The sequence below is a fragment of the Emydura macquarii genome, unplaced genomic scaffold (assembly GCF_026122565.2).
Source record: "Emydura macquarii macquarii isolate MOO-44397 ecotype Brisbane River unplaced genomic scaffold, CSIRO-AGI_Emac_v2 contig_2205, whole genome shotgun sequence".
NCBI classification, from domain to species: Eukaryota; Metazoa; Chordata; order Testudines; family Chelidae; genus Emydura; species Emydura macquarii.
The window spans coordinates 14676209-14687631 of NW_027132342.1; the positions used below are offsets into that span (position 1 = coordinate 14676209).

At 42.3% G+C, this 11423-nt stretch overlaps 1 protein-coding gene across 1 annotated transcript; it reads left to right on the forward strand.

Moving 5' to 3' along the window:
* Window positions 1–1094: 1094 nt before the first annotated feature.
* Window positions 1095–10591, forward strand: RASD2 (RASD family member 2). The gene is made up of 3 exons (XM_067558999.1): window positions 1095–1359; window positions 6347–6626; window positions 8280–10591. The coding sequence occupies exons 2-3, from the start codon at window positions 6356–6358 to the stop codon at window positions 8807–8809; spliced, it is 801 nt and encodes a 266-aa protein (XP_067415100.1). The 5' UTR covers window positions 1095–1359; window positions 6347–6355; the 3' UTR covers window positions 8810–10591.
* Window positions 10592–11423: the final 832 nt, after the last annotated feature.

Below are 11423 nucleotides of genomic sequence, written 5' to 3' on the forward strand. Positions count from 1 at the left end.
CTAAGGAGGGAGGTGGTTACAGAGCAGGGTGTGGTGCAGGCTATGTAGAAAGTGGTCTTGTTGCAGCAAGAGGAGGTCAAGAACCTTTAGACTCCAACCATAAGAGAGCAGGCTGGACCACAGCTTTTAGATGGGAAATTAGCACTGTCCTTGGATTGGTCCAAATCAAAATGAAGTGGCAAGCCATTTCCCATTTGTAGCCTCTTCCTTAGTTCTAGATCAAAACCAACGAGCATTCCTAACAGCTGCAAAGTGTCTCAGCACAGGGGATGCTATAGCTCAAAAGAATCATAGAAATTAGGAACAGAAAAGCCCTATTTTGTTAACCAGTCAGTCCATCTCTGTCTAGCAAGAAACAATTAAAAGGGGGGAAATAGTGCTTTTAAAAAGTTCATGGGTTTGCAGAGCGTAAAATATAAAAGGAGTCATAAGTCTCTCTCACACCAGAACTCACTCATACACCACACACATACATACAGGTCTCGTGTGGAAAGGAAAAGAATTTGCAATCTGGAATGTGCCAGAGGTTTGTGGGTTTTTTTTTTTTAAAAAGACCTTTAATAAACATAAGATCCCACCCCCTTGGCAACCGTCCTTACGCTGTCTCTGACACTGGCTTCAAGGGAGTAGTTAACCAATTATCTGTGAGTTCTGCAGAAGGAAAACCTGCAACTTGCCAGCTGCTGGGAGAAACAGACAGAGAGAGGCAGGGAGGAAGAATCAATAGACAAATTCTAAAATTTAAAAAAAAAGCAAAGCCACTTCTGTACTAAAAAGGGAGCATTTTTAAACAAATCTCAGTTGAGGGGGAAAAATCTGTATTATCTGCCTGGATTTGTTGCAGTGCAAGAGTGAAGGTGTACTTTCAAACCTGCTGTCTTAAGAAACTCCCAGTCCTCCCCCCCCCTCTTTATCTCACTGAGTCTACAAAAAGCAGTATGGGTCACCTAAATGCACACACCAGCCTTGACAACTAGGTGTCGCACCAGAAGCCACTTTTACCCAAATGAGTCTACGAATTCAAGTTGCAAGAAAAGCAAGTGTGAGTGGCAGACCTAGTGGACTGAGACTTACAGGAGAAGTGCAAACCTCTTCAGAGGGGGAAAAGCTACCTTTGGTACAGAGAACCTGCTTTGGACCATGTCAATCTTCTGACCCAATAAAGATCATCCATGGGGAACCAGCCCCTAGAGCACTCTGGTCTTTCCCCGTCCATCTAGGGTCCAAAGTGGTGTGGAGAGGAGCCCTGCCCAGTGACTTGGGATCCAGAAAGAAGCAGCAGCGGCAGCTTCTGATTAAGACCATCAAGACAGCTTCATCTACGGCACTAAGATTCAGGACTTCTCCAAACAAAGAAAGGTAAGAGAGAGGCACTGAACCTGGAATTAAAGCGATAGGGAGAATAACACCCTCCAGAAATAATATCAGTGTGCATGAAAATGAAAGAGACTCCAGGATTTTCTAATCGACAGGTCTGTAATGCACAATTTGGTTTGTTTATGTCTATGTCTCTTTTAGCCAGATGCGATAAATCATTTAGGACTAGTAAACAGGAAGAAATACTGTAAATGGTGACTGTAAATAGTGGCACCTCAGAGTGTTTTCCTGTATGTTCAGTGGTAGGGAGCATACTGTATGCAGCGATACTCATAATTTGGGTATTGAAAGCTAATACGTAAAAGCTCCAGGCAGCAGGTTTTCTATCTTCATTATGTTTTTTCTGTAACTGGTGCATAGGATCAGACTTTTCAACACCTCACTGGAATTTTGGCATGATCTCTTCAATGCATGCATGGATTTGCAAAGGCAGGTGCATTATAAAGCAGTCTTAAATTAGCAAAAGCATCATTTTCTAATGGTTAGAGCAAGGGGCTGGCATCAAGCGACCTGGGTTTTAATGCTTACCTTGTCACTGGCTCATGATTTGACCTTAGACAAGTCACTTTATCTCTCTATGTTCTGGTTTTCCCTGTTTCCGTGAAATGGGAATAGTAGTAAATACCTACCTTTTGTGAAGCATTTAAAATCATTGGACAGAAGGTGCTCTAAAAGTGCAAAATAGTATAAATCAGGTGTTTTGTTATCCTAAGGTTCCTGCATGAAGCTAAAGATACAGCAGGGAAGTAATCTATTTTTAAACCTTTAATAAACTTGAAGGAAGAGACATAGATTAAAACCAGCTGGTGATGTTTGTTTATCCTCTTCTGATTGATTTTTACTTTATTTAGTAAATAACCGTGTGGTCTCTTTCTGTTTCCTCTTTACTGTCTAATTTTTCCCATGTATGGCTCCCCTGCGCCCCCCCATGGGACTTGAACTTAGTCTCATTCTATGAGTAAGAGAGGAGAAAGGTTTGAGTCAGAGAGAAGCTGTGGTGATGTGAAAACCGTGAAAGACAAACAAAGATTCCAGGTTATGCTGCATCCTGCAAATCAGGTGCAAAGCAGAGGCAATTAAGTGAATAACAGCTACAGGAGTCAAAGTGCTGAAAGAATCTATTTACTGTGCACTAGACCAAAGGCAGGCTGCAAACCCTGGGATCTCCTTTAAATGAATAATCTGATAAACAGAACCAACCTCCTTAGGGCACCATAAGGTGACATTTTAATGGAATAAAATCTGGGTGTGCTAGGGAAGATCTGCTTCGAGCTGTCACTTCCCCTAACCTCTCCTGTGCACAAACACCCATCAGTCAAAGCCTCAGTAAGGTTTTGCCCTGATCAGAATAGCAGGCATTGTGGCCTAGTGACTGCAATTTGGAGCTCTCTGAGAGTTAGGAACTTGGGTTCTGTTCCCTACTCTGCCAGTGACTTGTTTGACCTTGGTCAAGTCACTGAGCCTCTCTGTGCCTCATTCTCCCCCTCTGTGAAATGGGGACAATAATACTTTTCACTTAGAAGTACACTGAAGGTGTAACAATAAGTGCTTTGAAATCTCTGGATTGAAGGTGCTGTGGAGATGCAACGATGTTATTGATTTATTGTATCTTTCATGCCCAGTGTCTCTTTGAGAGGAAGGAGTGAAAGAGAAAAATTGGAGCTGCCCCAGTCAGTTTGTATAGAATTTAGAAAAGGACAGTAAGTATTAGGATTGCTCCGAACTTTACACTTTCCTGTGCTTCATAAAGCATGTTAATTGGCTCAAGCCATAAGGTTCCCACCGGTTCCCAAGAGAGACTATTTTGCACCCTGTCAGCCCTGATTATTAGGATGAATATGAGAGAAAAATTCCTGAAAGTCCGTTGCATACAGCTGCATTAGAAACAACCCTGTGCTAGGCAGAAAGTGGATTATTTTTATTTTCAGTGAAGGAATCTGTGCGTCCCATTTCGGGAGAGAAAGGACAGAGGGCTGTAGGAGGTGTGTTATCGATAAAGTGATGTGTCACAGCCGGAGCAGCGTGAAAAACCTGCACATGTAAAATGAAACTGGATGTATGCTCCCAACCAGACCCAAAACTAAAATAAAAATCCTCTTCATCCCCAGTTCACTTGTTTGCTTCTTGTTTTCAGCATGTTCTGAAGGACCAAGATTAGTTTTCAGGGTTTATAAACTGGTCATTATAGGCTCGAGGCCATATTTTCAGCTGTACGTCATCTAGAATTGGGGCCAGATATTCAAGTGCTCACCCCCAACAGGCAGCTGTGCTGAAAATCTGGCCCTGTGTTCTAACATTTCTTTCAGTGCTCAGCTGAGGAGTGTCTGCTTCATCCACATCCCGAGTGCTTCTGTTGTGGGGCCACCTGTAAGGGCCACTTTATATTGTGATCCAGTAGGCTTGGATAGTCACCTATGTTGACCACTTTAAAGCTATTCACAAACATGAATATTTCCTCCATGAACTCAAATATAGAAGAGATGATATACACGTACATCTTGGCATGTCTGAATTATAGGTGCAGAATTCTCCACCCATCCATTGAGATGAGACACTCTCCTGCTTGCTTTCTTGATGGTCTGTATATCTGTGATTTGCTGCTAGATCACTTTGTTACCTCTCAGTCGATACTTATTTATAGATTTATATTACGGTAGCACCCAGAGGCTGCAGTCAGGATCAAGGCCCTGTCGTTCTGGCGCTGTACCAGACACATCAGGTAACACTGACCGAGTCCCTTCTTTGAAAAATGCTACCATATTCGATGGTATTCACCCCAGTCACTGCAGCATCACATAGGCAAGAGACTGGACCAGATCCTCAACTGGTGCAAATCAGCATCGCTCCACCAAAGACAATGCAGCTACACCAATGTACACCAGCTGAGGATTTGGCCCTATGTATAGCATTGGACCACTGTGGTAGAAGAATGTCAATCTTTTTTAATAAGGATTGTCTTACAAAATGTATTCTGCTTTTTAAAACACTCCACCTTACTAAACAAAGCTCGGAGACCACAATGGGGAAAAACTTCTGCCCAAAGCAGCTCGATCCCTATACATCTGGCATTTAGACCCTAGAGCCTGCACATTGTACAGTGCGAGGTCCCAGGAACATGACTGGATGTAGGTGTTTCTGAGGAAAATTGGTGACTTTGCACAGAGAAAGTACAACCTGTTCCAAATTAGACAGAGAGTCCGGTCCAAACAGATCCTGCCAGCCTACCCTGGTACAGTGCTCACATTGACAGAATTGGACCTGTACTACATGTGTACAATATTATGTCCTGACTTTACTGCCTGATTGTAATTTAGGCTGTAATCCCCTTTGAGTCTAATGTAGATTATAAACTGCCTTTAGGGCAAGCACTGCATTGTCTTTTATGCTTCCTATAGGGTTGAGAATGCTGTCAAGGCTCAGTAAATAACAATAATAATGGGTAGTAATGCTCTGCTGTTGCCTTAAGCCACAGCACAAAGCCGGTAGGGATGCTGCCTCAAACTTGCTATAGGCTTCTTTATTTAGCAGTGACTATTTCTTTACTTCTGCTTGGTATTTAACACATGTAAAACCAAGTAAAATGTTTTAAATTATTTTCTTGGCACAAATATCACTTACGTAAAGCTTGAGAGATGAAATTCACACAGGAAAAGGATAGGAATCCAGATTTGGTCCCAGAAATAATTTCTGTGTGTGTGTGTGTGTGTGTGTGTGTGTGTGTGTGTGTGTGTGTGTGTGTGTGTGTGTCTGTGTGTGTGTGTGTGTGTGTGTATACATATACTCAAAACCTATCATTCAGTAAACAACACCTACATTAAATAAACAGCACAGTAGGAACTTGATATTTCTTTCATAAGATCCTGGTAACCAAAATAAACTCTGTTCAAATGTGTCTGCTCTGCCTTGACAGCTCATTTTCTACAGTATGCCTGTATTTTTCTTTTCTGTTTGCAACATATTTGATCTGAAAAATTAAAAATGTCTGTGGAATCCATGTTTTTCTATCAAGATTTCCTATATGTTTGTGCTGTGTCAAAATGTACCTCTGGGGTCTGTAGACCCATTTTAGTATTCATCTTGCCCTTTGGTTATATCAGAAACACCACCCCCGTCCCAATCAAGTCCCTCATTTCTCTCCAGTTCACTCAGTACAACCAAGGACTGCCAGAACCAAGGACTAACATGTGTATGTAAAGAGTGAAACATCCATGAAAAATAAAACTGGTATTTCTGCAGCTCCATCCACTATCAGCCATCTTGCTGCAAAGCAGCAGTATTTGAGATGCTAACAATTTGGGGATGAGGAACCCCCCAGGCATTAGAGATTTGTTGGATAAAAATGTGGTTTCAAAATTTGAAAAAGAACATTCAGGGCTCAAGTCTTGAAGCTAGCTTCTGATGATGCAATTCTGTGCCTGCAATTACCTGTACTAGCACTGTAGGTCACTTGGATTCTAAGTATCTGATTGATCCTAGAGAGCAGGTACTGTGAGCAGCTCCCATTTAAACACCTAATGGGAGCTGCTCAGTGCTTCTGGAAACCTGTCTAAATGAGAGCTGAGCTCTTTTGAAAATCAGGCCCAAAATGTCTAAGTGACTTAAACTGTGGACATGAAACTGGAGTCATGGCTAAAGCCAAGCTGATAAATTAGCCCTCAATGTTTAAACAAAATGGCAAATTGTAATTCAAAACTTTATGTTCAAATATAAATTTCTTCATTTTGACCTGACTTTAAAAAAAAACAAAACCCTCCTTAAATCAGCTAAAAAACGAGGCAGTTTCCACTCATGTATTTCCCTTATTGACCCCAATCTGCTAACCAGAATCAAATGCGCTATCTTACATCATGGAGCAATCCAAAGTGCTTTTTGAGTTTGTTGTAAGAAAACACAGGAGTCTCTCGATTCCACCCTCATTCTTCTTTCCTTTCTCTCCACCCCTTCCTGGTTTTATTTTGACCCTTTTCAGCTCCAAGCAATGATGAAGACTATGTCAAGTGGGAACTCCACCCTGAGTGTGCCAGCCAAGAACTCCTACCGCATGGTGGTGCTGGGAGCCTCCAGAGTGGGCAAGAGCTCCATTGTCTCACGCTTTCTCACTGGCCGCTTTGAGGACCAGTACACTCCCACCATTGAGGATTTTCACCGAAAGGTCTACAACATCCGGGGAGACATGTACCAGCTGGACATCCTGGATACATCTGGGAATCATCCTTTTCCCGCAATGAGGAGGCTTTCCATATTGACAGGTGAAAGCGGTGGGGAGTGAGAGAGAAAGCGATGTCCTACTGGTGGGTCAAGGATCACAACTATGGATCTCTACTAGAGTATGATAACCTGGACACAACTCTTTCCTGAGAGACCACTAGTTTATATGGTGAATGAGGGGGGGAAATGGGAGCTAAATATAGGGAAAGACGGGTAATGGGATGGACCTAGTTATACAGATGCATCTTTTCCCTGACTGGAGCACTCTCAATGTCATCAGGGAGTATATCACTCACCCAGGAATCAACTTGGAGAGTGTCTCGAGTTTCTTTGCCTAATTTAGTCTCCTCCTTCTCACTCCTCACATATAATATATACAACTTTTTTTACTGCAGTGACAAGTGAATGGTAAAATCAAAATCTCACAGGGATTAAAGGAAGAGGAATTTTGTTGCCACCATGCACAAGCAATGAAATACTAGCATAAAAATATACACTGAGGAATTAAAAATGACTTGAGAAGGTTTTTAAAAAAATTTTAAACTGGTTCCTTGCTTTTGAACAATTAAAAATTCCAGTGGAATGCATCTCCTTAAAGTCACACCCACTCTTATTATTTCTGCCTTCTCCTATAGTCACCCAGAATGAAGTAAACCACATATTACAATGGTGGCCTTTTATCTAAAGCATTCCTCAGCTAACAATTCCTGTTGATTTCAGTGGGTGCTGCTGTGCATGCATCACTTCTGAAAATTAGACTTTGGATGTGTACATCGATAAGTATAGAGGTAAAGTTCATAGCCCACCTGGCACCAGTCCTACTTGACCTACTAGTTATTATCCAATGACATTCTATATTAGGCAGCGCTAGGTACCAGGATCTGGATCCTACATGATGCAGGTGCCATACTCCAGGATGTGGGTGGGTATAAGCTTGGTTCCATGAAAGATCTCTTCAGATAGTTCCATGTAAATGACACTTACCAGGTTGTTGGTTTGCATTATCTCATATCTGTACAAGGAAGATTCTTCCAGCATTGTAAATAATGTTAGAGGGCCTGTGTCATTCGCATTTTCTTTTGTTTCTCTTGAGCGAGTGAAATGGTAGCAGAACACTGGTTTCTGGGAAGCCTCCAACTCATTTCTCAGACATTCTGAACAGACTGGCTTGTGGGTCTTGAGGTCAAGTGCTGCTTCTGTTCTTGTATATTGAAACGGTACAGTCATAGTGGCTACAGTTTTCTGCTTTTAGGAGTTGTTACACAGGTGGTATTTTTCAGGACAAATGATCTAGAGGAGGGGGAGTGAGTGACCCAGAAGAATTAAATCAGAAGGTTGTTGAAAAAACATGGTACAAATTGGCAACATCAATGAGTCAAATGCAGCCTAGGGATATGACTTTGGAAATACTGTGACCATAAGACATTTATACAGCTGTGGGAACAAGGGGGAAGGTGAATCAGAAGGTGGCCAGGAACTAATGTCTTTAGAGAGTGTATATCATCAAAGGAAAAACAAGCAAAGAGGATGAATGATGGGTGTGGGGAAACTACATCCACTGTTTTTTAAATTTAGAGAGACAAGGTAGATGAAGTAATATCTTTTATTGGGCCAACTTCTTTGGTGGAAGGGAAATAGGCTGTTCTGAGGTGGATTCTAATGAATAAGTCTTCTGGCTTTCTTTTTAATTGCAGGAGATGTTTTCATCCTGGTGTTCAGTTTGGACAATAGAGAATCCTTCGATGAGGTCAAGAGGCTCCAGAAGCAGATCCTCGAAGTCAAATCCTGCCTGAAGAACAAGACCAAGGAGACAGCCGACCTCCCCATGGTGATCTGTGGCAACAAGAATGATCATGGTGAAATCTACCGCAAGGTACGCTCGGATGAAGCAGAAAACCTAGTTTCCAGCGACGAGAACTGTGCTTACTTCGAAATCTCAGCCAAGAAGAATACCAATGTGGATGAGATGTTTTATGTCCTCTTCAGCATGGCCAAGCTTCCTCACGAGATGAGCCCTGCCCTCCACAGGAAAATCTCTGTCCAGTATGGTGACACCTTCCACCAAAAATCCTTCAGGATGCGCCGGGTCAAAGAAACAGATGCCTATGGCATGATCTCCCCCTTTGCTCGCCGACCTAGTGTCAACAGCGACCTGAAATACATCAAATCCAAAGTTCTCAGGGAAGGCCAAGCAAGGGAGAGGGAGAAATGTACTGTCCAGTGAAAGATTAACCGTCATTCTGAGTGAAGTCATTGTGTTAGTGCAGTGCCTTAAAGAAAACCGTTCAAGAACGGGTTCCTAGCACCCACCTGATGGAGGATACCTACCAGGGCCATAAGGATGGTTCTTCCTGAGACCTCTACAGCATCATTAATGTAAATAGTAAACTTCCAAGCTACCCGTGTAAACCATTGAGGAAATCGTATGTCTGAAAGATGACTAGTTTCTTCATTTTTATAATTACGTTCCTCTTTTTTCTTCTGACTGAAGAACTTGAACTTGTAAAGAAGGATTTACCTAATGTCTACCCAAGGAATAGGTCAGTAACACAGAGAAGGCATTGGGTATATGTAACTAATAGTAACCCATCATTCAGCCTCTGCTGAGAAAAACAAGTGTTTCTTTTTTCTAGCACAATTTGCCCATCTTCATTCAAAGGATTATGGTATTAACCCAGGTTTGCCAGACTGAGGGTGGACTCTATACATGGATATGCGATTCTGACTTGCCAGTGAGAGGACCACCGGTTTGGGGTAGCCTAGAAAGTCTAGGAGCGATGAAATTTTGCTGTAGCCATGGCGATTTCTAACAGCCATTGACGTAAATGTCACTTTTGTATTATAGCTTTAATCTTGTTTTTGTTTTTGTTTTTTTTTTCAAGTGAAACCAGATGGCAATTGTGTATTTGAAATGAAAACCATGTCTGTGTTCTAGAATTGCCAAGCGTTTTCAGTTTGAAGGTTACATAATATGTACAGTAATTGAAAGTGAAATTGTTGTACTGTAAAGCCAACACATCTGACTGCTATGCTGTCCTCATGTGTGATTGTGTCTCAAAACAGCACAAATCTGTCAAAGGTACTCTGAATTCTTACCCTGTCCTCCCTCTCTACCATAGCAATGGTTCTTTCCGCCTGTCTCTGGCAAGAGATAGGCCTGATTTGAATTTTGGCTGGGACCATTATAGAGAGAGGTTTGGACCTTCCCCCGAAATTCAGGGATGACTGGATGTGGGGGTTTGACTTGGGACCAGCTCTTCTTGGAACCATCCCTTCAGTTCAGCCTTCTCCTTATTACAGGTGGGGTTTACCCCTGAACAGAGGATGGGTATAGCCACCACTAAAGTCCCTGAGAGCATAGTCATTGTTCTAGCTTGCTGCATGGGGGGTGAATTTCACTACTGTGATTAATTTGGGGTTGAGGCACTCTTTCCCATTCCTCCCTTGCCCTGGTCCAGGGCTGCTCTCTCCCTGTCTTTTCTGTTTCAGCATTTCTTGCTTGTTGTGCTGGGTCCCCGTGTGCACTCAGATAGCCAGATGTATTCCCTCAGATACGAAATCCCATTGATTTAAATGGGAGCTGTGCATACGTAGCTGTGGGCAGAACTGGTTCTAAAATTGTAAGTAACAACACTGCATATATTCTTCCCATGAGTGTGTTATATATACCTCATACCAGCCCCTGCATATTCCACCCCACCCCACCCCTCACATACTGCCTCTGTACGTGTCCATCCAGCTGTGACCTGGCCAGAGCTGTGAGCTGAATGCTAGCTCATTGTGTAACTTGACAGGTGAAAAAGAATGATGGATATTTGCTAGAAATAGCTTCTGAGAGACATAATCCCGATTCCACTTGTACATCACCCCATCCTTGCCTTGTATCGTACACAGGTGAAACGCATAAATGTTTGACTCCTGGTGCCATGGAAACACCCTCTATTATCAAGTTGCTCTCACGCTTTATGAGTATGTATACTGTTTATAATTAAACCTGGTTTATTTATTAGGAGTGTCCTGCCTGATTTTGCTTTTTGGAGAAGTGATTAGGAAGGGTGTAGGGTTTTCATGTAAAGCATCGGGTGATTTTGAACAGGGGGCTTCAGTTGAAGTCTTAGAAAAGGATTCTGGTTCCAGATGGGAGAATAAGTTGAGAGGAATTTTCATACCTCTTTCAAACTTCATGTGTTTGATATTGACTTGCTAGGAACAGAACATTTTATTTTCTTCAGAAGGATCCCACTATGTTCATCCCTGACAAAGCTCTGAGGATGCCACACACGCTTGGCAGCTCCTGAGAAGGGGTTGGGTTGTTTGGGTCCCAAGCCATGGTGCTATACTACTAGCACAAATGAAAGAGGATATACATCTCTTCCCAAACAAAAGGCAGCTAGCTATGTTCTCCACACTGCCCTCAGTACAAGGATACAACCATTCTCTCGCTCCTCTCATGCACTGAAGGCATTGTCCACCCCTGCTTGGATTACATGTGGTCCCTGTCAAGGAAAATTGTCTTTTGCATCCTCTCTGACCTACCATTAGAACTGTGCAAATAACTGATCTTTTTTGGTTCTCTGGCAGTTCTGAAAAATGAAAGAAAAAATTAATCAGAATTTTCAGCAAATTGAAAAAGCTGGAAATTTAATTTCTGGTCAAATCTTAGATCGTAGGACTGGAAGGGACCTCAAGAGGTCTTCTAGTCCAATTCCCTGCACTTATGGCAGGACCAAGCTTTATCTAGATCATCCCTGACAGGTGTTTGTCTAACCTGCTCTTAAAAATCTCCAATGATGGAGATTTCACAACCTTCCTAGGCAATGTATTCCAGTGCTTAACAA